The 25,967-nt window shown below is 43.2% G+C and overlaps 4 protein-coding genes across 4 annotated transcripts; 3 read left to right on the top strand and 1 right to left on the bottom strand.

Moving 5' to 3' along the window:
- The first annotated feature begins 1,323 nt into the window (after positions 1-1,323).
- On the top strand, positions 1,324-5,453 carry slc16a5b (solute carrier family 16 member 5b). The gene is made up of 4 exons (XM_070847473.1): positions 1,324-1,747; positions 3,040-3,180; positions 3,317-4,168; positions 5,269-5,453. Exons 1-4 carry the CDS (start codon positions 1,324-1,326, stop codon positions 5,451-5,453), a joined length of 1,602 nt encoding a protein of 533 aa, XP_070703574.1.
- A 953-nt stretch (positions 5,454-6,406) lies between these two features.
- Positions 6,407-13,307, top strand: LOC139216735 (medium-chain acyl-CoA ligase ACSF2, mitochondrial-like). Its single transcript, XM_070847957.1, has 16 exons — positions 6,407-6,540; positions 8,348-8,543; positions 8,792-8,920; positions 10,010-10,063; positions 10,333-10,451; positions 10,596-10,758; positions 10,872-10,967; positions 11,049-11,200; positions 11,277-11,368; positions 11,468-11,544; positions 11,654-11,761; positions 12,159-12,310; positions 12,409-12,550; positions 12,792-12,902; positions 12,988-13,056; positions 13,157-13,307. The coding sequence occupies exons 1-16, from the start codon at positions 6,428-6,430 to the stop codon at positions 13,205-13,207; spliced, it is 1,824 nt and encodes a 607-aa protein (XP_070704058.1). The 5' UTR covers positions 6,407-6,427; the 3' UTR covers positions 13,208-13,307.
- A 559-nt stretch (positions 13,308-13,866) lies between these two features.
- ndel1b (nudE neurodevelopment protein 1-like 1b) lies at positions 13,867-22,229 on the bottom strand. Its single transcript, XM_070847958.1, has 9 exons — positions 22,187-22,229; positions 19,727-19,823; positions 17,739-17,892; positions 16,839-16,987; positions 16,499-16,635; positions 16,229-16,396; positions 16,049-16,140; positions 15,682-15,827; positions 13,867-15,564 (listed from the first exon to the last, which is right to left on the bottom strand). The coding sequence occupies exons 2-9, from the start codon at positions 19,810-19,812 to the stop codon at positions 15,474-15,476; spliced, it is 1,023 nt and encodes a 340-aa protein (XP_070704059.1). The 5' UTR covers positions 19,813-19,823; positions 22,187-22,229; the 3' UTR covers positions 13,867-15,473.
- A 1,462-nt stretch (positions 22,230-23,691) lies between these two features.
- LOC139217393 (RING finger protein 222) lies at positions 23,692-24,309 on the top strand. The gene has a single exon (XM_070848735.1). It carries the CDS (start codon positions 23,692-23,694, stop codon positions 24,307-24,309), a length of 618 nt encoding a protein of 205 aa, XP_070704836.1.
- The last annotated feature ends 1,658 nt before the right edge of the window (positions 24,310-25,967 follow it).

The raw sequence follows: 25,967 nt of genomic DNA, 5'->3' as shown, positions 1-25,967 counted from the left end.
TCGGTCTCCAGCTTGATGCGGCTTGGGTGTCCCCGGTGCTCACAGGGTGGGAGCTTCAGGTGCTGCTGGGTGTCACTCACAGCTGCTGAACCCGCTGAGATGCGCCTGAACACAAAGAGAAGAAGAGAGGGATGAGGAAAGGAGAGCCAGGAGGTAAGATAACTCCAGAGATAAAGGAACTTAAAATGTGTTTCTGGCACTGACTAAGATGACAGCACGGTTGCTTTTTATAGTATATCTTATTTTATATACAACTGCAGGATACAACAGATGAGATCGACAGCAAACCAGTGGAAACCAAACATTTGTAAAGTTGCTATCCAATTTTTCAAAACAGAAATTCTGTTCTGTTGTACTTTTTGGATGCTCTGCTGATTCAACACTGAAGTTAAAAGCGGAGGAGATTATAAAAGGATGCTGCGAAGCTAAAAACACAAGAAACTTGTTCAGAATGTTTAAAAACTTCCCTCTAAAAGAATCTTTTCTGCCATGTCATGTTGTTGCTTTAAGCCACGGGGCTCTCAGCTATAATATAATATTTACTTTGCTTGATTTTCTCTGGATTTTAAAGGGAAATTACACAGTTACCATGGAGATAAATGTGCTTGGATGAAATTGTCCTCATGTAATAGGTTTACAACCAAAGCCTGGCCTAGAATGACATGAAAGTCATCAGTAGTTATTGTATATATATTGATTAAAACCTGATAAGAGGCCGTTTTGTGACTCTGAAAACAGAAAATAAGAGATCTGAATGTGTTCCAGTAACTCTGATCTGTTAGGATCACAACCAGATCAACACAGTTGAAACCTGAAACGATCTTTTCATGCTGGAGTATCATGTGGATGTAACGATTTAGTTCACAATCCTCATGCTGCCCATTTATTTGTTATAGATGGTTCGCTGACCATAATTCTTTAGTCTCACACCAGCTGCCGCATCCTCCTGTCTGACCAGTTTACATATCCAAATGTGCACATGTGTGTGTTATTCTGTAGGAAAGATCTTTTGACTTTGAATGCCTCACCTGTCCCTCTTTCTAGGGCTTTTTTAGTTAAGGACACGTCTCCACTATTGTTCCAGGGATTTGGGGGCATTTAACAGTTTAACTTAAACAATGACAAACAAATTCATTTACTTTCTAAAAGGCTGATTATGAAACTTTCTTTAGACTCAATATCTTTGAAACTGACTAGTTTTGGCACAAAAAAATACAAAAATAAAATAAAGACTGCTTCATGCACTCATGACCTCAGTATTTCTGAAACCCTGCCTCTGTTTGAACAGAGGAAGCAGCGCTAACAGCAGCAGCAGCAGGCAGAATGACGGTGGAGGCGGCGGAGGACCAGACACCAGCCACAAGAAACAGGCACTGCCACAGAGATGGAGCTTCACTCAGGAGGGAAAGCAAAAGTGCTGCTCAGTGTGCCGAGGAAGCGGAGAAGTGGTCCCCAGAGTCCGGAGTACTGCACGGTGATTCAGAGGAGGAAGAGGAGCGGGAGTCCCCTTGCTGTCCCACTGACTCCACGCAGGTGGGTGGGCCCACTGAAGACGACCTTCTGGCTGCACCTGACGGAGGCTGGGGGTGGGTGGTGCTGGTAGCCACCATGCTGGTTCTGTCTCTAACGCTGGCCTTCCCCTCGTGCATCGGTATCTTCTACACAGACCTTCAAACAGAGTTCAACGCCAGCAACACAGAGACCTCCTGGGTGCCGGCGATCATGACCGCCACGCTTCATGCTGGAGGTAGAACTAACTGACCAACTCTGTGTGTGTGTGTGTGTGTGTGTGTGTGTACTTTTATCTTTTCACTATGACGACCTCAAAAGAGAAGAGAAAATCCATTTATTAAATCCAAATGTTTCACCTCCTTGGGACCATTTTAATGACAACCTGTCGATCTTATTATGAGATATCTTGGTGCAAAGCGGATGCTTTCACTCAGAAGAGGTCATCCTCTGTGGAGCATGAATGCAAGCAGTAGATTTGGGTATTGCAGGTGCACCAGTGAACAATTGGCCTTCCTCGCCTTTTTTAGCACATTGATGACGTCAGCTGCTAAACGGTATGGTTTGTGTATTAATGCCGGAGCCTCTGCATGAGGTTGATGTGACAGAATGAAAGGGTAAGTCGAATGTTAGCCAAAGACACAAGAGCACACTGGAGCACCGAATCTGTGTGTAACCACCCTCTTTACATTTCACTAAACGCATGTGTGCTATATTTCTATTTGTGGTTTTGGATGGATTTACTGCATGCTGCTGTATGCACTGTACAATAAATACAAACAGCTAAGAGCCTGAGATTTGTTGTGTGTCTGCATCGTAGTGGAAAAGGAGTCATGAAAGGCTGAGCAATAGATACAGAACATCAAAGAGCTGAAAATCCTACTAAGCTGATTTAGATGTCTACTTTATTTGATAAGTGTACGCTTAAGTAGTTTTGTTTGGCATTAGTCAGGATTGGTGAGTCAGGAAATGGATTTCTGTAATTCATTTTTGCAGTTTATTTTCCACATTTTGGCGAGAGTAGACGGCAGATATCACCAGTGTTCTTGTGCCTCTGAAAGCACACTGGAGAGAAAGGAGAGGAAATTGATTTGGCCTTGTTTTTGGTGCTTTTTTGTGAAGCCTCACTTCACTGTTCTGAAATAATAGATGTATGCAAATCAGGCTGATTTGTTGTGCTAATAAGGACGTTGTTTTACTTTGCAGCTTTCTGTGAATGTGAGCCTGTCGATTTGTATTTGAAACAGTTCTTTGGTTTGAATCATTGTGTTTTATTCTTTTTTCACTATGAAAAGGGTGAGAATGACTACAATGGTTGTTTAAAATGAGACTTTTCCACATGTATTTATGTATTTGTTATGTACCTATATATGTTGAATTTAGATTGCCTTTCTGTATAAAGTAAAGCAATGCACAGTAAATATTATTATTGTTTTGTAAAGTTTTCTAAAATCATGTGGGATGGGCTGAAGATAGAAAAAAAAAATAGAGAAAATACTGTATTTGAAACTTTCCTCCATTTGTCTGCAGGTCCCTTATGCAGCATGTTGGTGGAGCGTTTTGGTTGCCGGGTAACAGTGATGGTAGGCGGGCTCCTGAGTGGACTGGGCATGGCTGTTTCTGCCTTGGCCGGGACCATCACTGACATTTACATCACCAGTGGCATCACAGGTCAGGAGCTGCACGCACACACACACACACACACACACACACACACACACACACACACACACACACACACACACACACACACACACACACACACACACACGAAGGCTCATCAGTCTCTTTGTGCTCTCCTCCTCAGGACTGGGATTCTGCTTTTCTTTCCAGCCATCAGTGACAATCTTGGGTCACTACTTTGTGCGACGTCGCGTCTTTGTCAATGCCTTCTCATCCACCGGCACAGCTGTGGGTCTGAGCACTTTGCCCCTGATCGCTAATGTCCTGCTAAGTCATTTTGGTTGGCGAGGCAGCTTCCTGATTCTGGGTGGGCTGCTGCTGAACTGCTGTGTATGTGGGGCAGTGATGAGGCCCATTGCAGTGGGACCAAACCAACTCAGACACTCTCAGGTTTCAAGTAAACCAAACACACTCTCTCTGCCGCAGCAGACAAAAGGGATAAAAGACAGTGTGAGGACTGTTCTGCGTGGATTTATGGCATTCCTGCACAGACATATGGCCTTTGACCTGCTAGTGAGTAATGCTCGCTTCCGTGCCTACGCTGTGGGTGTGACCTGGATGACACTGGGATGTGTGGTGCCTCTGGTCTATCTGGTGCCTTACGCTACTCACCATAAGATGGAGACAGACCGCGCCGCCTGCCTGATGTCCGTCCTGGGCTTGGTGAACATAGCGGTGCGACCTACGGCTGCCCTTGTCCTGGACCTGCCCCGTTTCAGGGGCAGCAGCAGTTTTGTGTACGTGTTTGCTGGTGCTGTGTTCGTGAACGGGCTGAGTAACTGTATCTGTGGAGCTTCGGCCTCTTTCGAAGCTCTCCTGGTCTACGTGGTGATCTTCGGCCTGTCTATGAGCATGGGCGGCGCGGTGCTCTACACTGTGCTGATGGACACGGTGGAGATGAGCCGCTTCCCCTCAGCCCTTGGACTCCTCTGCATGCTGGAAAGTGGAACACTGCTAATTGGACCACCCCTGGCAGGTATACACACACACACACACACACACACACAGTGACTGAATGTCTTTATTGTAATTGTAACGGGTACAACGAAATTGAAAGGTGCAATCCTCCTTAGGTGCCATAAAAGGTATAAAAGAAACACACTAGAATGCAGTGTAATAAATATCTAAAGAACAAAGTGTCTAAGTACACTAAAGTGCAATATAAAAGAGAAATATCATCCACACCCAAACAACACATCATTGCACAAGATTCCAGTCAGACAGTATTCAGTAGCAGCTGTATATGAGGGCTATTTGTGTCCCTGTCCCTCATTGTAGTGTTAGATAATTTATTATAAGTTTCATGATGAGTGGGGGATGTGCAGCTCATCATTACCATCCTCCGTCAGGGCCACAGTGTGTTGTGTGTTGCTCAGTGAGTCAGCTTTTTTCACATCATCACAACATCATGTCGTGCACATAAGGTGTTAGCAAAGATGCTTTAGTAACATCTCTGGTGTTAGCTCAGGTTTCCACTACCATGGCAACCCACACTGCTCAGATTATATATAGCTGTGTGATGACAGAGCTTTCACTCCTCTGCATAAAAGATGAAGATTAGCACAGTGTGAGCACAAACAAGTGATCTTATGACTTCTGATTATTAAGTACAACAAATGTTGTGCATATATCACGTAGGATACCAAACCATCAAACTGTAGTAGTGACATATCGTCAGACAACGTCCAGTGACTGACCTTTGATCCAGTCTCCCAAATATTACACAGCTACAGAATAATGTAATGATTATTTCCAACAGAAATAATGTGTAACAACATTAACAATAGATTATTATATACAGTTTTAATAATTAATTCACAGAAATTGCTAACGCTATGCATATCAAACCATATGACTTCATTGCATGTTTCCACATGTGTACTATTATTATTTTATAGTCTAGCTTTTGTATTAGGTCACAGTCAGTGTACTATAATGAACTAACTGGATGCTCTTTATGGAAAGTAACAAAGTAAAGTTAGTTTCAAGAGAATTTACCAACACTGAAGACGAATTATGTCGCTCTGGTCAGCTTTACATCCACTCATGCGTTGACGCTCCTTTTGCATTTCTCAGGAATGTTGGTGGACCACACAGGCCAGTATTCGTACATCTTCTACGCATGCAGTGTGTGCGTGTTCTCTGCCAGCCTCTTTCTTGTGGGGTTCTTTTACTTCCTGGACAGTAAGAAACACAAGGAGAGGAAGAAGAGCATGGAAACGCCGCCAGATCTCTATCAGCAACCTGTTGCTGGCTCCTGACTACCAGTCAACATCAGCAAACACAGTGTGTGATGTTCACATTTTTAGATTTTTACAGGAGAACATTTTTATTCATAAAAGATTAAATAGAGCTGTTGACTAATGTGTCAATACTCCTTTTTGCATTTTTTAAATGAATATTTTACACCATTAATGTATTTATTGTGCATAGATTTACATTTTTACAGTTTACAAAGTCAGTGCTATTCCACATGAACAAATTCGATGTCATGTATAAAAGTTATTTCTGGCCTTGTACACAATGTTTTGTGGGGCTGACCCGAATGCTTCAAATGTTCTACCATTGCCACGATAATCGATGTCTTCTGCCTCCTTCCACCTTGAAGACTAATTCTTGTCCTCATCTCTCATTAGACTCATAGTTGCTGTAATAGCAAAGAATTTCAGCATTGATTGACCTCAAGTTTGAGCTAAGTATGATAATCTGTATTGCCCCGATCGCCCCTCCTGTGAAATCTTGGTGGGTAATTCTCACTGAGGATTTGAAGCCCCAGAAATGGTATTCGGGACCACTCTAATGTTTTGTATTCTCATATTTGGTTTCTGTAATAAAATGAAGTTAAAGGAGTCCCTGTCCCTGTTAATTTACAGAAAAAAGTAACCTATAGCCTGTAGGTGGCGCCACAGGCTCCATCATGTGAAGCTGTTTTCATGCTAAACTACATTTTGTCCAGTATATAAATGTTTGCACACCGCTAATGAGGCACGGGAGTAAACAGTGTTTGGTAAAATTTCATATTTGACCTGGCCATTCCATTGGTGTGTGAAGTGACCACATGTCAAACACACCTCTCAGCCAATGAGGGAGAGTGGAGGTTAAAGATCATACGAGCAGTGTTCAAATCCAACTGAGGTAAAGATAGGCAGGAACTGCAGGATCCGGCTCATGCAGACACATTCAGACAGTGTTTAGATCCAGCAGAAGTAGAGCGACCGTGTGAAACTCAGGACTGATGATCTCTTCCTCGCTGCTGAGGTCCTGTGCTCACAGTCTCAGGTCTGTGGAAGGACTCAAGCACAGCAGGACCTGGAAATTATGCAGCACAAGTTTGCTCCAGTGGTGTCGGTGAGTGTCTTTAAATATAGAAAAAAAGGCTTTTAAATCGGGCAACATTTGAATAATCAATAATGAATGAAAGTAGCTCCTAGTGTATCATGCCAAACCTGGAGGTGCTCTGCACATTCACTTTATTGAGCACCATTCTTCCATCCACACAGTGTTACAGCTGTAACACTACAGTCTGTCTCACTGGGACAAATTAGATAACCTTAATATTTACAGCTATTACTAAGTCCTGAGAACAATAATCTTTGCTTCACTAATTTAGTTCTGCCCTTCAAACCATTGGTAATATGAGTATGATTGTTAAACTGAAACTAAAACAATGTTTTTTCATGCTGATGATAATAATACTAAATCTATTTCACATAGCACGCTTATTTTGATCGGTACTAATTATATTATGTAGTATATATACAATAAGATATACATTTATTTATATATATATATCTATGTGACTCCACATTAGTCTCAGAAATGATGACTACAAAGGCCTCACAGGGTGTAGTGCTTTATATTAGATTTTAGTGCTTCCTCAATTTTTATTAACATATATACTGTATATATATATATATATATATGGATAATGCATGATTTAAAAGTGAAAAACGTCATTGACATTAATGGTTATGATGGAGACTAGCTTACCCGATACTTTGGTATTTAATTACAAGTCGACAAAATGACACTGAATCCACTGTTGTTAACATGAGAGATCAGGGAAAGACCAAAGGACCATATATCCATTCTTTGCACCCAAACGCTTTACTTTGACAAAGTCTATCAAAAATTAAGCTAAGTTAACATTTCAAAGCCTCTGGGGGCTCAACAAAGTTAATTTTTAACAGTGTTTACATGAAGCACTTCTACCTCACACCGGATGACCCTCAACCTCGTTATGTAACCTTTGCTGTTAAAACATTGTTAAAAACGCCCCTCTAACATTTCTAGGGTTTAAAAGCTGTTTGCAAACCAGCTTAGAGGCTGACTTAAGTGCAGATTGTAAAAACTGGACATTTGAAACAGAAATAATGTCATCATCACCTCACCTCTCACCTGCATATGGCCAGAGACATATTTATATTTCATTTGTTTGATATCTGCCTTTAAACACACTGAAGTGTCCATTCCCACCAACTGAATGTCTGTACGTTTATGATGTTAAATAAAGAAGGAAATGTGTCGTATATAGGTCAGTGCCCAGTGCTGCTTTGTGTGAAGAGAATTCACAAACATAGGTCACTTGGCCAGAAATTTGTTTTTCTAAAATTTGTTCTACCTCCCTTGGTGAATAATCACCATACTGCTCCACTGCTCCCAGTCATGCCTCACATTTAAATAAATGTTCATGATAAAACCACTAAGATCCAGTAGAAAGACATTTGTTTATTAATTATCCAGTATAGTGGTATTGATTTGGAATAATATAAAAAATATTCCCATAAAAACAAAAGAATCAGTAAAAGAGAGGTTTCCTCTGTGGCCTGTGTAACAATTCACATTTCATTGGAGCTATGAAGAAAACTATTGTTTTTCATTAAAATATTTCTGTAAAATAAATAAATAACACATTTGTTTTATTATAATGTTAATATTTTATTTTATAATATTGCCAAGTCAGCATGAAAAACATTTTCAGTTTTTGTGTCAACAGTAATTTATTGATGGTCCCTAAATTGTAAGACAATTGAAGATTTGTTTTTATTTCCATTTGTTAGAATCATAACTGCAGTCAGTTATGATGCTCAAATCATAGTCCATGAACTGTATTTGACCCGAGTGCCTTTTTTCTCAATCTTTCCCTCCATGTTAGGTCACTCCATGTGGACAGTCCTCCTCAGATCCCCTCTCTGACCACCAGCTACGTCCACGGCACCTCGTCCGTTCCTTTGCTCTCCCTGACTGTAAGCCAGTGCCTGGATGCCACAGCGCAGCGCTGGCCCGAGCGCGAAGCTGTGGTCTTCCTGCAGGACGGCATCCGAAAAACCTTTGCACAGTTTCAGCAAGATGTGCGTTTTGGATTCTGGAAACCTCATTAATTTATACCAACCTCAGAATTACTGAGATCGACTTGTTAAATCTCTGCTGAATGTAACTTGTTTGTATCTTTCGGTGTTTCAGTCAGTCAGAGCTTTTTAGGTTAATAGAATAGTTGTTTGACCTGTTGACCTCTGATGAAAGCACATGTGGTCCTGAGACATTTACACCACTGGTGGTGAAGAGTTATCTGATGTTTTTGTGATGTTCATCGGTGCAGGTTGACAAGGCGGCTGCAGGTCTGCTTGCTTTAGGCCTGAATCGAGGTGACCGGCTGGGGGTTTGGGGACCGAACACGTACGAGTGGATCCTTTTCCAGTTTGCTTCAGCCAAGGCTGGAATAATACTGGTCAGTTTGGGAGCTGTTTATACAATTATGTTACAGAATATGAGAAAAATATAATAACAAAACAAATACACTACTCACAAAAAGTTAGGGATATTCGACTTTCAGGTGAAATATACGGAAAATGTAAAAAGTTAATGCTACAGTGATATTATATCATGAAAGTAGGGCATTTAAGTAGAAGCATGCAATGGTCATTTTATTCATCTTAAACAATTTATTTGAAGAAAATCTAACAACAGTGGTAGGTAAACCACAACAAAACATTTTCAGTGCCTCAATAAATTGGGATGTGGCCAAAGGACGTCCACTCCTCTCCTTTCTGTGACTCTTCCAGTCTCTGTATCACTGTTCCAACCTCCTGATGACACTCTGTGACCCTCTAAGCTCAGTGAACACCTCCGTCTGAGGACTTCCTGTTTGAAGCCTCCAGTGTTGAGGTGCTGCTGATCAACTGTTAGGTGTCGTCTTGGTCTCATGATGTCAGAATGTGAACAGCAGGATGAGGAGGACTGTTTAAATACCAATTCTAACTGAAGCAGGAAATGTATTGGTGGATTCATGGATCAAACCTGTGGTGAATGTTGCTGTGAAGCTTCTTGTTAGAGAACAGCAACTGGTGCAGAAAGTACTGAGACACTGAACAGTTGGACATGTGCATTCAAAGGTTTAGAGAAGGTCACATTAAGTTCACCTGGAAAGGTTAGAATACATTTTAGGTTCATCCTGAAATTTCACCCGAAAGCCGAATATCCCAAACTTTTAGTGAGTAGTGTATGTACAATATATCTGTATTTAAAAAGGAAGACGACTTTAAAATGGCATGTACAGTGTAAACTTGTAGTTAGACAGACAGGCCTTCAGCCCGATGACTCAACAAATTCGGCCCCTATCCTGTGTTACCAAACACCCTGCTGCCAAGCGTCTGCAGAGGGACATTGGACGTTTTCCGGGGGTGGGGTTAGGGGGGGCTAATCTGCAGTTGTACCATTATAGTGCAGAAAATAACATGTTTCTGTTCTGCAAAGCCCTCTGCAAAATGTGTGGTGAGGGGCTGTATAAATAGACTGTAATCTGTTGCTGTCCTTGCAGGTGTCATTGAACCCGGCCTATCAGGTGAAGGAGGTGGACTTTACTCTAAAGAAGGTACAATGAGTTTGGGTATCAGTAACAACTTAAAGTACATACATACTAACTAAAGTAGATAAAGGCTTTAACTCTTGTTGAACATTGTACAATGATGTAATGATAAAGAGGCTTTCTATTCCATCTCTATTCTATTCTAACTGTAGCCGACTACTGACCCAAAGTAAAATACAAAAGCACGACAACTGACAGCAAAAAGATAATCTCAACTACACAACTCACAACTACGTTAGAACATGAATTCGACAGACCTTATTTTTCACATGCAGGTCCAGTGTAACGCTGTGGTCTGCCCTGCCCGCTTTAAAACACAACACTTCTGTGACATGCTGAGGGAGATCTGCCAAGAGGTCGACACGACGCCAGCAGGCATCATCAAAAGCTCCAGGTTTGACAGAGCCAGTGTCAAATGTCACATTAAACTCACATTCTTCCCACTGTCTGAAGAGACTGTAAATACCTCACGGGGGACACCGTGTATAATTCATGGTTTTGTAGGTGTGATCTAAAGATCCTGTCTTGGGCCTGCCAGGGTGCCGTACTTGCGCATGGTGATTGTGACGGATAGCAGACAGCCAGGGATGCTCCACGTAGAGGATGTGATGCAAGCAGGGGAGAGTCGGCACCACAAAGAGCTGATGGATCTGCAGAGCAAGCTGTCCTTCGACGACCCCATCAACATTCAGTTCACATCAGTAACCTTCAGCGTCGCACTGGCACACATGTTTTGCATTACTTGGATGGACATTGAGCTGTAACATAGATCTAACAATGAGTCCAATCAGGTCATGTTGTTTAACTGTTTCAGGGGACTACAGGCAGTCCGAAGGGAGCCACTCTTTCCCACCACAACATTGTAAATAACGCCTACTTTGTGGGTCTCCGGATGGGTTATGGATGGAGAGTAAGTTCATTTTTACGTCTTGATTTGGAAGCAACACAAACAGTCACGCGGAAGTCATCCTATCTTCCATATTCCCATCAGCCCCAGGTGCGAGTATGCGTGCCCGTACCCATGTACCACTGCTTTGGCTCTGTGCTGGCTGGGATGAGCATGGCGGTGCACGGCATCACGCTGGTCTTCCCCTCCACTGGCTACAACAGCCGAGCCAACCTGGAGGCCATTCAGAAGGAAAAGTACGGCACTTAGATCAAACGTGCAACATTATGCGCTTTAACTGATTGTCATTCACGTTTTCTTTTTTCACTCAAGGTGTAACATCGTCTATGGCACTCCCACGATGTTCACTGACATGCTTAGCCAGCAGGATTTACACAAGTATGATTTATCATCACTGGAAGCCGGTAAGAGATACGAAGACCAAATGATTCATGATTTTTATCAAGCTTGTGATGTTTAGCAAACGTCTGAGGCATCGCCGTCTCTATGCTGCTGTGTTTCAGGTATCATGGGAGGAGCTCCGTGCCCTCCTGAGATCATAAGAAAACTAGCAACAGACATGAACATGAGAGGGATAACAGTGAGTGGTTGCCTGCCTCGTACCTTTTCCAATAATGCTGCATAAAACTATTAGTGCTGTGAGAGTCTTGCTTCTCATTTGAGAACATGTGCACATCTTGTTTCAATAGGTGGTTTATGGAACCACTGAGAACAGCCCTGCTACGTTCTTAGGATTCCCAAAAGACAACGAGGAGTTGAAGATGAACACTGTTGGATGCATCATGCACCACACTGAGGTACGTCTCATCTGCATATCGCCATAACAACACTGCAGCATCGGCCTGTTTTTTTTTCCCCAAATATTGTTAATCAGTTTTTCTTTTCTTCTTCGTCTGTCCATCATTAAAACATTTACTCATTCCATTGCGACATTATCCAATCCCCGAAAAGTTTTCTTCATATCTGATCAAATTCCATTGGTTGGTTTTAAAAACATTGTTTTTTCTGTGGTGCAATATGACGAAAATTCTCTCCCCCCCATTGTTTAATTGAAGGTGAAAGCTTCAATATCCAGTTAATGCTTTTGGATTCCTAAACATGTGTCAGAAATACCACAAGGAATATTTACAAAGGACTCCAGGTATCTATTACAGGAGAAGAAATGCTAAAAGTGCCTGTGTGTTTGTACTGTAGGCCAAAGTGGTGGAACCCGTCACTGGAGAGGTTGTCCCTCTGGGGACTACAGGAGAGCTGATGATCAGAGGCCGGTGTGTGATGCATGAATACTGGGACGACCCTGAGAAAACCAGAGAGGTTATCTCCCAAGCCGGCTGGTACAGCACTGGGTAAGATACTGTATGTACACAAACAAGCACAAAGCCATGTCACAGGGATTGACACCTCTGTGGGAAATATTACACACGTTACATATTCTCGAACACAGCGACACAGCCAGTCTGAACAGTCTGGGGTACTGCCGCATCGAAGGACGCCTTAAGGACATGATCATCCGAGGAGGGGAGAACATCTACCCCACTGAGATAGAGCAACTTCTCTTCACACATCCCAAAGTACAGGAGGTGGAGGTGAGACTCTGAGCCAGCAGGTGGCAGCAAAACTGCAAAATATACTGCACATATATTCTCTCCGAACAGTTGACAGCAAATTTACATCTCAAAGCCATTCTTCTTGTTTCTGTAAACATGGGAATGATTTGAATTGTAGATGGGAAAAATGTATTTCCTGAGGATGTTTTTCACATCATATGAATGAGCTGAGGTGTTAAATCTACAGTGTAGTCGCCCCGTTTCTCTGTGTGCTCCCCAGGTGGTTGGACTGAAAGATGAGAGGCTGGGCGAGCAGGTGTGTGCCTGCATCAAGCTGCGGGACGGCCAGACCTCCAGTGCAGAGGAGATCAGAGCTTTCTGCAAAGGCCAGGTGAGAGAAGAGAAGTAAAAAGCTCAACATATTCTAAATACGCAGCACAGTCTGTGGACTGGTTTGTTTATTCTTTCCTCCCTAGATTTCTCACTTCAAGATCCCACACTATGTGATGTTTGTAGAGAGCTACCCTCTGACAGCCTCAGGGAAGGTACGATAACTCTAAACCTGAACCATCAAGATGGCCGAGACAATTTATGCCCAATTTATTTCAATGGGACTGAAATGGTTGCTGCTGTCTGTTTTTCTAGATCAAGAAGAACATATTAAAGGAGAGAATGGAGAAGGAATTAGGCCTTTAACTTGGTGGACCCTGACGGACCTGAAGCTGAACTGGTACTATATCAGCTGCTCCATTTGAACATTTGAATCCTCATTATTTTGTTGTTTTACTGTTTATATAAAAGCACAGAGAGCTTTTATAATCCTTGAGCTTGAAGTTTCATTATTGTCTTTGGGAATATCTTTAGCACAAAGTCCATTTTCTCGAAATTTTACAGTTTAAACGTTATACAATACAGAGCAAAGTCCATCCACTGATGAAGGCCACGGGATGAGACTGAAAGCTTTGGAAAATGTCCAGTAAGTAGACAGACGTTGTGCTGAATCACCAAACTGCATCATCTTAACCCTTTAATGCCTGAACCATGAAAAAATTGCCAGAAAATTCAAATTTCTTTGAAACTGGAGTGTTTGTTGAACCTTCTGACAAATTACAAAAAAAAAAATTAAATTTAAAAAGTCTTAATTTGTATCGTTTCTGCTACATCAGGCATTTTTGTGCAATCTATTGCTCACAGTTTGTTCATCTTAAACAAACAAAAACATATAAAACACTGATGAGATACAAGAAAACCAAAAAATATCACACTGATGATGTAGAAGTCTCAAAAACTCATGTATCAAATATGATACACTTGGCGTTAAAGGGTTAAGAATATGATCCAAACTACAGGACATATTTGTTATCTCAATCTTTATTTCTTAAACAACTTTGACAAACATTTTGATATCTTAATACAATGGCTTTAACCATTCATTATCTGGACATGCCATACAGAATCTGAAATAAATAGGACCTTAATGCCAAATGTCAGTATGTACAAATGTGGTAGGCAAAGTTACCATCCTTACAAACTATATACACTGACTGCAGAACACGCTTTAGTAACAGGCTCATAAGTGCCCAACATGGCATCTATCAATTTATCAAATAAGAATGAATACGAGAAGGCTTCAACTTATGCATAAACATGTCAAGATGGTGACGTAAAGATCTACGGAAAGGGAGAAATATGTGGGCGAAAATGGATTAAGACAAAATTCAGGGATAGAAAATGAATGCATTGCCAATATCCAACCTGTTTAAAAACCAAAGAGTCAAGTCAAATTAACATTATGTCCACTCAATAACAAAAAAAAAAAAAAAAAAAATCAGCAAAGGTGTTGCTTGACACAAAGGCCTCAGTGGACCTTGAATGAACGTACACCAGCCAAAGTTAACAGACTCTCAGAAAGGATCGTTTTGTGTGAGTTTCATAAAGCCAAATTTGCCTGCTGGTACTGCGATTCCACCATCAGAATGAGGTAAATGAGCCTGTTACGAGATTTAAAAAAAAAAAAATACATTAAACATTTAAAAAACAAAGGCAAAACCGTTCCCTCGAAATGTCAACGGGTGTCCACAGAGAAAAACGCTCGACTGCAGCAAAACCTGTGAGGAGCAGTTTGTTTAAGTGCAGGTTTAACCCAGAGGACAGACATTTCTGAGCTTTAACGATATTTCCAAGCTTCAGCGTGGAAACGACTTCCAAATGAATTACAGCACGTAGCCAGAGACATGAGGAAGGACTGCACTACGGCTGCATGGCTTTGAACGGTCAACATTCACTTCAGTCATGAATGTGGGGTCCGACCGCACCTCTCCAACCCCACATAGCATATGCACACATGCAAGAAAAAAAACAGCAAAGGAGAAACATTGCATTTTAAAGCATACAGTGAGATAAATTACTTAATATGAACATATCCCTTTTTAAATATAATACATTCTAAATTGAAATTAGTTTAACTGTGCAATTTCTGTGAAAATACAGGAGGAAACAAAGGTTAAGAGGAAGCTGTGGTCTGTTCAGGACCTTTTGTCAGGGATAGTAGTTTTTCAGATGAACAGTGGAGCTGCAGAGTCAAACAGAGCCACCTCAGAGCCGACACCTAGAGAGCGACGACATCCATACAAGCACAGTACAGTACAGCTTTAGGCACATGCAAGTTTGTGGTAGGAACATACGCGACTGTGCGCCTACTCACAGATGCATTTAGAGCTGCAAACTGGAGGCAAGTTCATAGTACGGTCAAGCCTCTCTCATCCACACGTCACGTTCAAAAATGCACAATCCCAAACACACACACACACACACACACACATCACTCTTCCTTTCAAACTCTCTTTCTCACACACACACACACACACACACACAATGTAATAGTCTGTCAGGTCGTCTCTGTCCCCGCACAGTGTTTGGTGGACAGGAGTTCCAGTAGAGGTTTATGTGGCGTGGGGACGCCTCACACACTCAGAGGCAGCATGCCCGGTGGTGACACGGCTCTGGATGCTGCCATGGAGGTCAGGGTGCTGGGGTCCAGTCCATTAACAGTCCTGCGGTTGACACGAGGACATGCACAGTATTAGCAGGAACACAGGTATAATCCACTCAGTACTGTCAGTAAGAAAAGCAACAAGGAGGAGAACAAAACCGCCTCCTAAGAGACTCACGCTTTGTCGAAGTAAGTGGTGTGCAGAGAGTGAGAGAACTTGGTGGCGTTGCTGTTGAGGAGTGTGCCGTTGTCTTTGGAGTAATTTTTTCTTGCTGCCTGGTCTTTGGCAAAGTTCCTGCAGGCGGCGAGTTTGGACTCCAGAGCCTAGTCACAGAACGGGAAGGAGGATCTGTATTTAGCCGCGTCGTAAACACAACCCTCCGTCTTTCTGTTTGCCCCGACAGTGAGGACACGCTGTTCCTCTGTGCTCTGTGACCTAGTCAGAACTTTAAAGCGCTGCTTGTGTTTGCTTTGTCAGCTCTATAAATGCATGCAAAAAAAAGGTGATGTAAATATGCGTTGAATTAAAGGAAGTAAAAGCCTACCCCAACTTTCCTCAGGAGGTCACCGACAATATTAAGAGCTGAGATTCTGGCAGAAGGGGTGAGGGATGAGCTGCCGCAGCCGTTGGTCAATGCTGCACAAGCACACAAGTCAATATTAGGTTACATTTCAGTGAATTTCCCCATTTCACCTGTGCAGGAGTGAGATGATTTAGTCCTGACCTTTTGGGCTGATGAAGGGGTGCTCTATGCTCTTTCCTACAGGTGTGGCAGGGAGGGATAAAGAGGCCTGTACTGCAGAATCCATCTTGTCGATGTCTAACGTGGGCGAGCTGGGTGCTGACATCCTGTCTGTGGTCCGCTCCCGTACTGCCAGCTCCTGTCGCAGGTCTGCGAAAGACAGAGGAATGAAATACTCCTCCAATAACCCTTAAACGGATGACCTACTGCGTCCAAAAGGGCAGAACGGATTCTTCTGTGCTTTGTCTTTACCTCGTGCTTCATCCTTCAGCCGCTGGACAGATACTAGAAGGGACTCCTTCTCATCCAGCTCGCTTTCCAGGAAGGCATTTCTCTCAATGGCCTGGTTTAAACGGCCCTCAAAGTCTTCAAGAGACACTATAGTTGCCCTGCACATAGAGGTCGGGGGACACAACACTTTTTATGAGCTTTATAGGGGGTCCACGTGCTACAAAATTATACAATTCTAATATATTATTTGCAGTCTGCAAAAACAATTAAACACCTACCAACAAGTAAATGGGCAAAATCATCTAAGCGTGTTATAAGCCGAACAACTTTAGTTTTGCTTTTAAATAAAAGACATCCTGACCTTTTGGCTCTCTCCAGGTCATCGTTGGCCTGCTCAAGCTCTCTGACGTATTTGTGGAGCTGCTCCTTGATGCTCCGTGTCTGGCCCAGGTCATCCTCTAGCATGGAAATCTGTTTATAGCTCTGGGCATACTGCTGCTCCAGCTTCTCCTGATAGAGGAGGACAGAGAAGGAAGGAGAAGAGCAAAGTGAGTGTGTGTAAAAACAAGCAAGGACATCAAACAGGCCTACTGTTCCAGGGAAGAAAAAAAAAAAAAATCCACTTAACTGTCCTTTTGTTGAGACACGCCGTGCGAAAGCAACGCATTATATGGTGTAATTATCATTAACAACAGTAAACCTCCCAAGTGAATCATGAGACAGTTAGTAAAGATGTGTTATTTCACTTTCAAAAGACCCTCATTGTTCCCTGGGGAGGCCCTGTGGCTCATTTGCCCCGTGGTACTTTACACTTCAGCTAGTGGCAGGGCTTCGTGCCTGTACTGTGGCCCCTGAGACACAAAGACAGGAAAGCATGATTCATGGCCTCTCTGGTTCATTCACACAGTTCATTCGTGGCATCAGATGCTGCAGGCATGCTCACATGCTGCACCATGTGAAGCCTCGCAGTGCGTTTCTGCTCTGTGTGAAGCGGCGACGGTAATTTGTTCTACTATGGACACGATCACCTGACTACCATTCAAGTCTTTGGTGACTCAGAACCAGACTTGTCTTTGCCATTTTCTATTTCTTTCCTCTTTATCCTGACATCCAATCAAGGAGAGCTGGAGGATTACCTAAGAGCGTTCCTTCTTAAGACCTAACGGACACATAGGGCAGCAGAGCTCCGATAACCTCTTAAGTAACCACAAATCAGTTTGTTAGCGTCCTAACCCACAGACCTTGAAAGCAAGCCAGTTACCTTGAGGTTGGCCACCTCGTTCTTCAGTCTCTCGTTTTCAGTTTGGAGGTCTCGAAGGCGGTGCTCGGCCTGGCCAAGCTGTGCCTCCAACTCAGCCTCCAGCTCCCGGCTCCCTTCCTGGAACTCCTGCAGCTCCTCCTGGGCATCGTGGCAACTGGATGGTACACACACAGACACAGTGGGGAGAGACATAAACAATCATTGTCAATCACCAGCTCCCCTATTCACTGTCCACTATTCAATTCTGTAGAGCTGACTGGCTGAATGACCGCAGGCATGAGCTCTGGAAAACTGACTGGCTTTTGTCCTGTAAGATGAGCCAGGCCCAGGCATGTTCTAGTAGCTTTATCTCCAGTGGCCAGAAATAAACCTGCATGAAAAGCGGGGCAGATATTTGTAGATGTTTAACCTTCGGTCCTGCCTCTGCTGTACAGCAAACAGTGCATGGCTCAGCATTGTCGAGTTAAGTATTCTAAATATACAGCACTAAAGAGACAGCTGAGCTGTGACAGTCGGTGGTTCAGGAGGAGCTCAGGAAAACAGGCCTGCAGTCCTGCGTCCTCAGCTGTGGGAGAGGTTAAAGGTCAGAGGTGACGGGGCACAGAAACAGGATGAGGACATGGGCTAAAAAACAGGATGTGTGTGCACGCTGATCAGGGTCATGTACAGAACCTAAAAAACACACAAACACTTCATCAGATCTGACGTGTGTGGATTCATTCAAGGAAATATTTCATCTGGAATAGGAGGGCAACATTATTTTGATGGACCCTAGTTTTCTCACCTGTCAGGGGCACACACACACACACACACACGATGACAGTGGGGTTAACGCTGTTCTGGGATCAGCTGACTTGTATTGGGATAATGGCCTGGAATCCATGAATCAGTTGTTGTGTCGGGGTCGTTGCACACATGCCAACGCCACAATGGCTGCTTCATCGGCACGCTGGACCCTATAACTTCCCCCTTTAACTGTCAGGTTTGTCCTCTCTCACACTCTCCACCGCTTAAAACGACAACACGTGTGACACAGAACAGCTTTAAATGACGGACAGAACGTGTGAAAATTTACACTGAATGTGTGAATGCAGGACGTGCATTTCACAACATGAAATCTTCTTAAGTGATAATCACAAACCAAGTAGCCTGGTCACAAGCAAATGGAAAAGTCTAGTTTAAACATATCAGTACTTTCCAATAGGTAACTAATAAACACTGCTGCCACTGTAAAAGTGTTCCTGAGAAAACCTACACACAAAAACATGTGTGAGACGATCCACAGCGAGCTGCACATTTGATGTTATTATTATTTTTTTTTCCCATGGGTTGTTTTTCTCCCCCTTTGTACCCACAGCAGGAATTTCTTAGAAAACCACCAGGAGTTTAACCCTCTCTGCGACGTTTTACACTTCCCCTAACAGCATGAAGGGGCCCGAAACTCCTCAAATAGAAAAGACAGACTGGACTCAGCAACGACTTACACAACACACACATCACACTGCTGCCTGTTTCACCAGAGGCTGTGGTCTCTGTCAAAGATGCAGTCATTTCCTCCTGAACCGGCCACAGCTGTTTGTGGGCACTGATTTCAAAAGGCTTAGCCAGTCATTTGCCTTATATGGCTAAACACGGGGTTTTCTGTGCTGAAACTTGGACCTGAAAAGTTTTTAAAACATTTAGTGGAAGATAATGATAACGTCTGTCACACCTACAGACAAAACCACATATTTAAGCAAACTAGCATCTGCCTATCAAACAGGACTGAGTGACCACAACTTTTAAAATAAAGTTGTCTCAATGCTGATGTGTTTTATTTCATATGGGGAGGGGGAGGGGGTCGTTGCCATCGTTTTTACAAATCACAAAATAAAATAGGACACGTCATTTTGTGGGCAAACAGTAATGAAGTAGGTCAGTAGGTCATGATCGTTACTCAGAGGTCACTCCACACGGCACAGAAACTCAGACGTGTTCACATTGCTCACCTTTTCTTGTATTTGAGGGCTTGGGACTTCCAGTAGTCGACTTCCTCATCTTTTGACGAAAATTTGGGAATCATCTCTTTGTCCATGTCAGAGCGCCCTGAGGATTAGAGAGAGATATGCGGTGACTTTTAGCCTCACAGCCGATAAGGTGACTCAAACATGGCACAACACTTTCACTGTGAGCATCCTTTTGCATGTAGAATCAGGCACAGTGCGTTCCCTTCTTATCTCAGCACCGAACAACCAGACACATCAAGATCAAAGCCTCCTCTCCTTCCTCACTGGAGAAGATAAAACAGTGACAAAGCTAGATGAGCCTGCTTATGCCATCATGAATCACCGACTACAACCTCTGATATGAAAATCATCCAATCTTTTAGATTAGAGTGGCCAACATGACGAGCCTTTCTATGCACATGATCAGCCTCAGTGATGTGTGTCCAGTGCCGCCTCCTCATTAAATTTCGAACCTTACATCTCAACTCATGTGGTGTCAGCATATCTAATTCATTATCAGCGCTCCGTGTTAACTAAGCGTGGCTCGATCAAAGCAGCCGTCCTCTGAAGTTTCGTGCCCCAACTTCCGTCCGGAAAAGAAAAAACACTTAACTAGACAGTTGTTCCTCTTTTCTGGTGAGCTAATAAACTCTGCCACACTCTGTGATCTGTGTGGAACAACGCGACAGGCATCAGGAAATTATTAAATGCATCTGGAAAGAGCCACAGGAACACAGCTCCAGGAATATTCATAATCTGAACAGAGATTATAAGGATTTCCTGCAGATAGGTCGGACAATCGGTGGATGTGGTTCAGGAAACCCCTCAGCCGGACTGAAGGTCAAGCTCAACAGTTTCAGGCAGTTATTTATAAAGCTTGATGAATCTGGTTAAACAGTAAAAGTCTAGTGGTGTATTTTACCAAAGCCATTATTATTATGTTTTGACCAGACGAGCCTGGTTTGGCCTTCGGCAAGAGGGAGGAGGTGTTATTTTCTCTGCCAAGGAGACGCTGGTCTAGACTCAGAGACCAGACCGCCTGCTCTTCCCTTCAAACATTCCTCTGAGATGGCGTCATCAACAATTTACTCGCTACAGGGCCCCCTCACGTGTCCGTACACTACTGTGGAAATCAAGAAGCAAACTGGAGACCAAAATACCACAAGGGTGGAGAGAGGGAAACGCTGCCAAGCTGCTGCTGACATAACAAGCAGGTTGTATCACACGACCCAGGAGAGCCTTCAAATCTCTCCGGGGGAACAACTGAAAATGTTTCCTCTGATTATACACCGAGACCAGAATGTCCAGGTAATCTGAGCAAACAAAGCAGAGCCCCGTTTGTTATGATGCTGAATGGCCTGAATGGGATCTGGTGCTTTCTATTGATCCCCGCGGGTCTCAGAACGGCATGATCGACAGGAAACTGTTTCCATGGTGATTCAGATCAAAGGACTAATCTGGATAATCGCTTAGAGCCGTTTCATCAGCCCAGTGACCAGTGACAGGACACCAGCAGAGAGATCACCCAACGCCGCCATATCACGTAACAGGTCAAGCGCTGACACTCTGCCAGAACAAGTGACAGCTCCTGTCATCGCTCATTTCAGCATCATTTGGAGCCAGTGTCAGCTTGATCTACTGGATCTATTTGTCTGTTGTACCAACACCAGGACGGGCAGGTTGTGCCGGTGGTGGTGACACTCCACTTTCTGTGGAGTCATCTGGAAATCACAGACAGGGGAGCGTTCCCTCTCCCACATTCTTGTCTCTACATCCTCTTTTGGTGCAGATGACTAAGGTGCTTACCGAGAGTTCAAGGGGCCGACACTGGTGCAGTCATATTTTCACACTGAAGCCTTTGAGGATGACGACAAACTGTGTTTTTATAAGCAGGCTTGCTCTGATCTGGATAATAATCAGAGCTACAGCTCTACAGGGTGTGGTGGGAGTGTTCCCCTGATCTGGGCCCACAGTTTGATCCCTTTTATCACTAGAGGAGGTGAAGGAGGGCAGGAAAATGCTATATGTTCAAACATATCACACCATTAATACAAGTGACAAACAAAAGGAGGCTTCATTATAAAACTGATAACTGTCCTTTACAGCCAATAAGCACATTTCTGCAGAAACACACAAGCTGAAGCCGCCTTAATAAAGAGCATGGTGACATTTATGAGGCCACAGTGATGTGAACAGCGGCAGGGTGTCATTTAAGGAGCTGCTGTCAGTGTGTGGATATCTGACACTGCACACAAGCTTCACCCACCATTTCTGCTCTTAAAGGAACACAGAAAACACAGCGGGGTTGCCTAAAGTGACAATTAAAGCCATTTTGGAGCAAAAAAAAAAAAAAGAAACCAGAGCGAAATCCTCTCGTCATTTAGCTGCAGCTGTCATGACGCTGACCAGGTCAAACGTAAAACACGTAACAAAAACAGGAGGATTTTCACTGATAAATTCTACCTGCTCATGTCAAACCGGCGTCCAAATGTCTCCTGGATTAAAGCAGGTCTCCCTCCAGCCGCTGTTACACCCAACACACGCTCCTCTCCCCTGCCCCGGCCTCGGATGATACTTCAGTGTTTAGGAAATTGCCAACGCGTCTCCCGGAACCGACGTAAGTCCTGACGTGTGCGTACGTCCTGACGTAATTTCACGTCTACGTCAGAACTGGGCAGGGCTCCCATAGAAATAGATGTGCTAGAATGTGCCGCGCCTCTTTCTGTGTTGGGATTGTAGATGTGCAACCACACAGTTTTCACTGCAGTGACCACAAGATGGCATGTGACTGCCGGAGAATAAACCAGCAACAGCACCAACAGAGAATACCACAATAATCCTACATAGATGTATCATTATTACTTTCGTGTTTTTGTTCTTGTTCTTTTGGAGCTGTGTGTAACAAAAAGCAATTTCCCACTGGGGATTATTAAAGTAATTCTGATTCTGATTCTGATTCTGATTATTTAGATGGTACTTAATTAACTAATAATAGATAATAATGTGTCTCATAAAAAACACTGGACCAAAATCCAGCAAAAAACCTTTTATGTTTAGGTTGGTTACTCCCAACAGACACCAGTCTGTAAGTTTTGTGAACTTCTTTGTATTGTACTCCATAATATACAGTATCTGTAAGACTAAGAATTGGGTGGGGCCTCCATGAAAAAGTAAAGACAGTGAAAATAACCCACTTTATCAAGATCACCATATGAATTATATCAGTCTTGATTAAACTGAATATAAAAATGTTATGAAAACTGGTTGCATAAACTTTAATAGTAGTTTTTGAAAAAGAAAAAACACTTGTAGTCCTTCTATGAATACTATTTGACCCTGCAATGTGTTTGATAGCAGTTTAATAGCTTGTCTGACATCTATGAAATTTCATTTTAGCCATTTAATTTGAAAATACAGGAGTCAAGTTCAACTTTATGTCAAATGAATAAATAAACAAGATACAAAAACACTTCAGTTTGTGATTATTCACCCAGTTTTAAGATGCCCTTTTTATTATAGCTTATTCTCCAGTCCACTCCTCAGCTAATTGGTGCAAACTAGACACTCAACAATGAAGGGATAAATAATTAATTTAAACAAAACTCCGTTTTAAATGATGAGGGCTTTTTGCAGATTTGTGTCATCACTACGTTATAAAAGCTGTGGAAGTGGAAAAGTATCATGTGATGTGGTGAAAATGACAGTGAGCATATGAACAACATGAAATGTGAAGCAGCTTGGCCACTTCAACTGACAATCATGCGCCCAGGACACCCAATCAGTCAAGTCACTGCAGCCACTGGTGGCAGGCCCTGTTTTTCCAGCTCTCTCCTCCACCCACCGCCAAAAGTAAAGAAAGTCATGCGCTGAGGGAAAAGAACTGGGAGAGGAATTCACTCTGCGTTTACCGAGGAATCTACTTTTATCCTAAACAACTTCCCAGCTCTGTTACCGCGGGGGTTCCTCTCATGGCACTTCAGAAAGAAGACAGCCAGGAGGAGCCGAGAGAGTGTCCGGTGTGCTATGAGGGTCTGTCGGGCTCAGAGAGGACGCTGAGCTGCGGACACGTTTTTTGCCACGACTGTCTGGTCAAAACTCTGGTCAGCATCAACAGCAATGGGAACCTCAGAGACACTATTGTTTGCCCCATCTGCAGACATCTTACATTCATCAAGAAACAAAAGGACGCACTGGTGTCGGACAAGGACCCAGAGGAGGGGCAGACACTGGAGGTGCCTCTCCCTCTGCCACTGGGGCATCTCCAGAGCGCACGGCGCACCACCGGGGACGCCTCACCTGGGAGAGATAACTGGGTTCCTCACTGCTTCAAGTGGATGTCTGAACGAATCCGGCGACAGAGATTGATCAGCCCCAGCCATAACGCATCTCAAATCTTTATCATCAGCGCCCAGGGGCGACCCATGGCTGAGGAAGACGCGCTCAGCGTTATCATGACTGTGGTTCAACCGCAGCGCAGGCGGAGGCGCAGAGTTTGCACAACTACACGATGTCTGATCGTTTTGCTGTCTGCATTTACTGTTGTCGCACTGGTGGCTGCAACTCTGCCGTGGATTTTGTTGGCATAACCCGGCGATATAGGTGTGTAGACGTTGAAGTGCCAACAGGGAATGATGAGCATGACTTTTACAGAAAACATTTCATCATTAAGGAGCTCATCCATCAGCTATGTTTGCAGTTTATTTGTCTTACTGATCAAAATAATTTGGTACACATCAGGGGAAAATGTACAATTTACTCACTCTGTTTAGGTGAACTTTAGTTTGCAACATAGTCCTAAGATGTGATCACATATTTTTAAGGGAAAGTCAGGAGGTTTATAAGCATGCCCCTGTCCTTTATGTGCATTACCAAGCAACAGTCTGAAGCAAAGTAAAGCCCTGACAGCCTTTTGTTCTGCATTCCTGTCTATGACAAGGCCTACCTGTTTTATGAGAGGCAAACATTCAGGACATTTTTTTCAAAAAAACAAATTCAAAGCACATCCAAAAACTTCCAACTAGAGTGGACATTTTGAAATTAATATTTTCAACAATTAGAAAAAGGTTTGGCAGAAACGTTGCAATAAAAAGTTAACCCTGCTTAATCTGCTAAAGCAGCTCGGTTCTTTGTTGTGTTACCCTGTTGTTGGATACACTGTCTCCAAGCAACTTTGTGGGGGGAAAAAAAACCCTGTAAATTGCAGAGCCACAACATCCACCCCAAAAGAAGGGGTTACATTTACGCAGCGAGACTTGAGCTTGGTTTAGTGAGAGAGCTGAGTGTTAATGGAGATCCTGTTATAACAGCATCACATTGACAGATTCTCTCTCCTCCATACATCACAAGGAAAGACATAAGGAAAGACACAAACTTGGAATGGAAAAATGTTTAATATGCAAATAGCCTAAGTGGTTGCTTTAGACACCTCAGTAACATCCTACACAACATGTGACAGGCCCCCCTCATAGTGTGTACAAAGACGGTGTAAACAGAGCCACCTTTAAAACATTCAATGCGAAATAATTGATGCACCCACGGCCGTCTGAAGGAGACAGACTCGCAGGTAGGGATGAGCTGTGTCCGGCTGAATGCTGTAAGGAGATACACTGCGGGACTGTAGCATTAGATTACCACAAGAATCCAGACTGAGACGGAACAGAGAGGCCTGCGTTATGCAATATGGGGTGACAAACTAGTTTTCAGAGAGAGTTTTGTTGGTATCACCACCTTCCTGACAAACGTGTACACTAGTCTCCTACTGTGGCAAGCCCTCAGCCATCCTGCTGGGCCAGTCCTGCAGGTAACACACAGGAGGAGGCTTGTGCTTTTCAGTCATACCTGCTTTGTGAGTGCGTGGGAGGAGGATGACAAAGATTTATTTCATAGATACCTTTTTTTTTTTGGATCGTACAATATTCCTATTAGTTGGTGGTTTGCTTGCATGTCAGTGGAAGGACCCACATTAACTGTAAAGCTGTAAATGCACAAAAGTCAACCATTTCAAGTCACGGAGATAATGGCTAAAAAAGATAATACCAGCACCAAGAGTTAGAACATTTCTCCAATTACAGCTGTTAGGTTTGCATATGCTATTATACAAGATGCTATTATCCAAGATGTACTCAGATCCTTAAAGTAAAAGTACTCCATTACAAGTACAAGTCCTGAATTAAAAACTATTGAAGAACAGAAGTGTTATCAGCAAAATGTACTTTGTATCTGGTTTCCGCAGTAAAATGTTAAT

Source organism: Pempheris klunzingeri, chromosome 17, assembly GCF_042242105.1.
Source record: "Pempheris klunzingeri isolate RE-2024b chromosome 17, fPemKlu1.hap1, whole genome shotgun sequence".
In the NCBI taxonomy this organism is placed as follows: domain Eukaryota; kingdom Metazoa; phylum Chordata; class Actinopteri; order Acropomatiformes; family Pempheridae; genus Pempheris; species Pempheris klunzingeri.
Note: the sequence above shows the minus strand (reverse complement) of the source record. Positions and strands in the feature narration are given on the sequence as shown.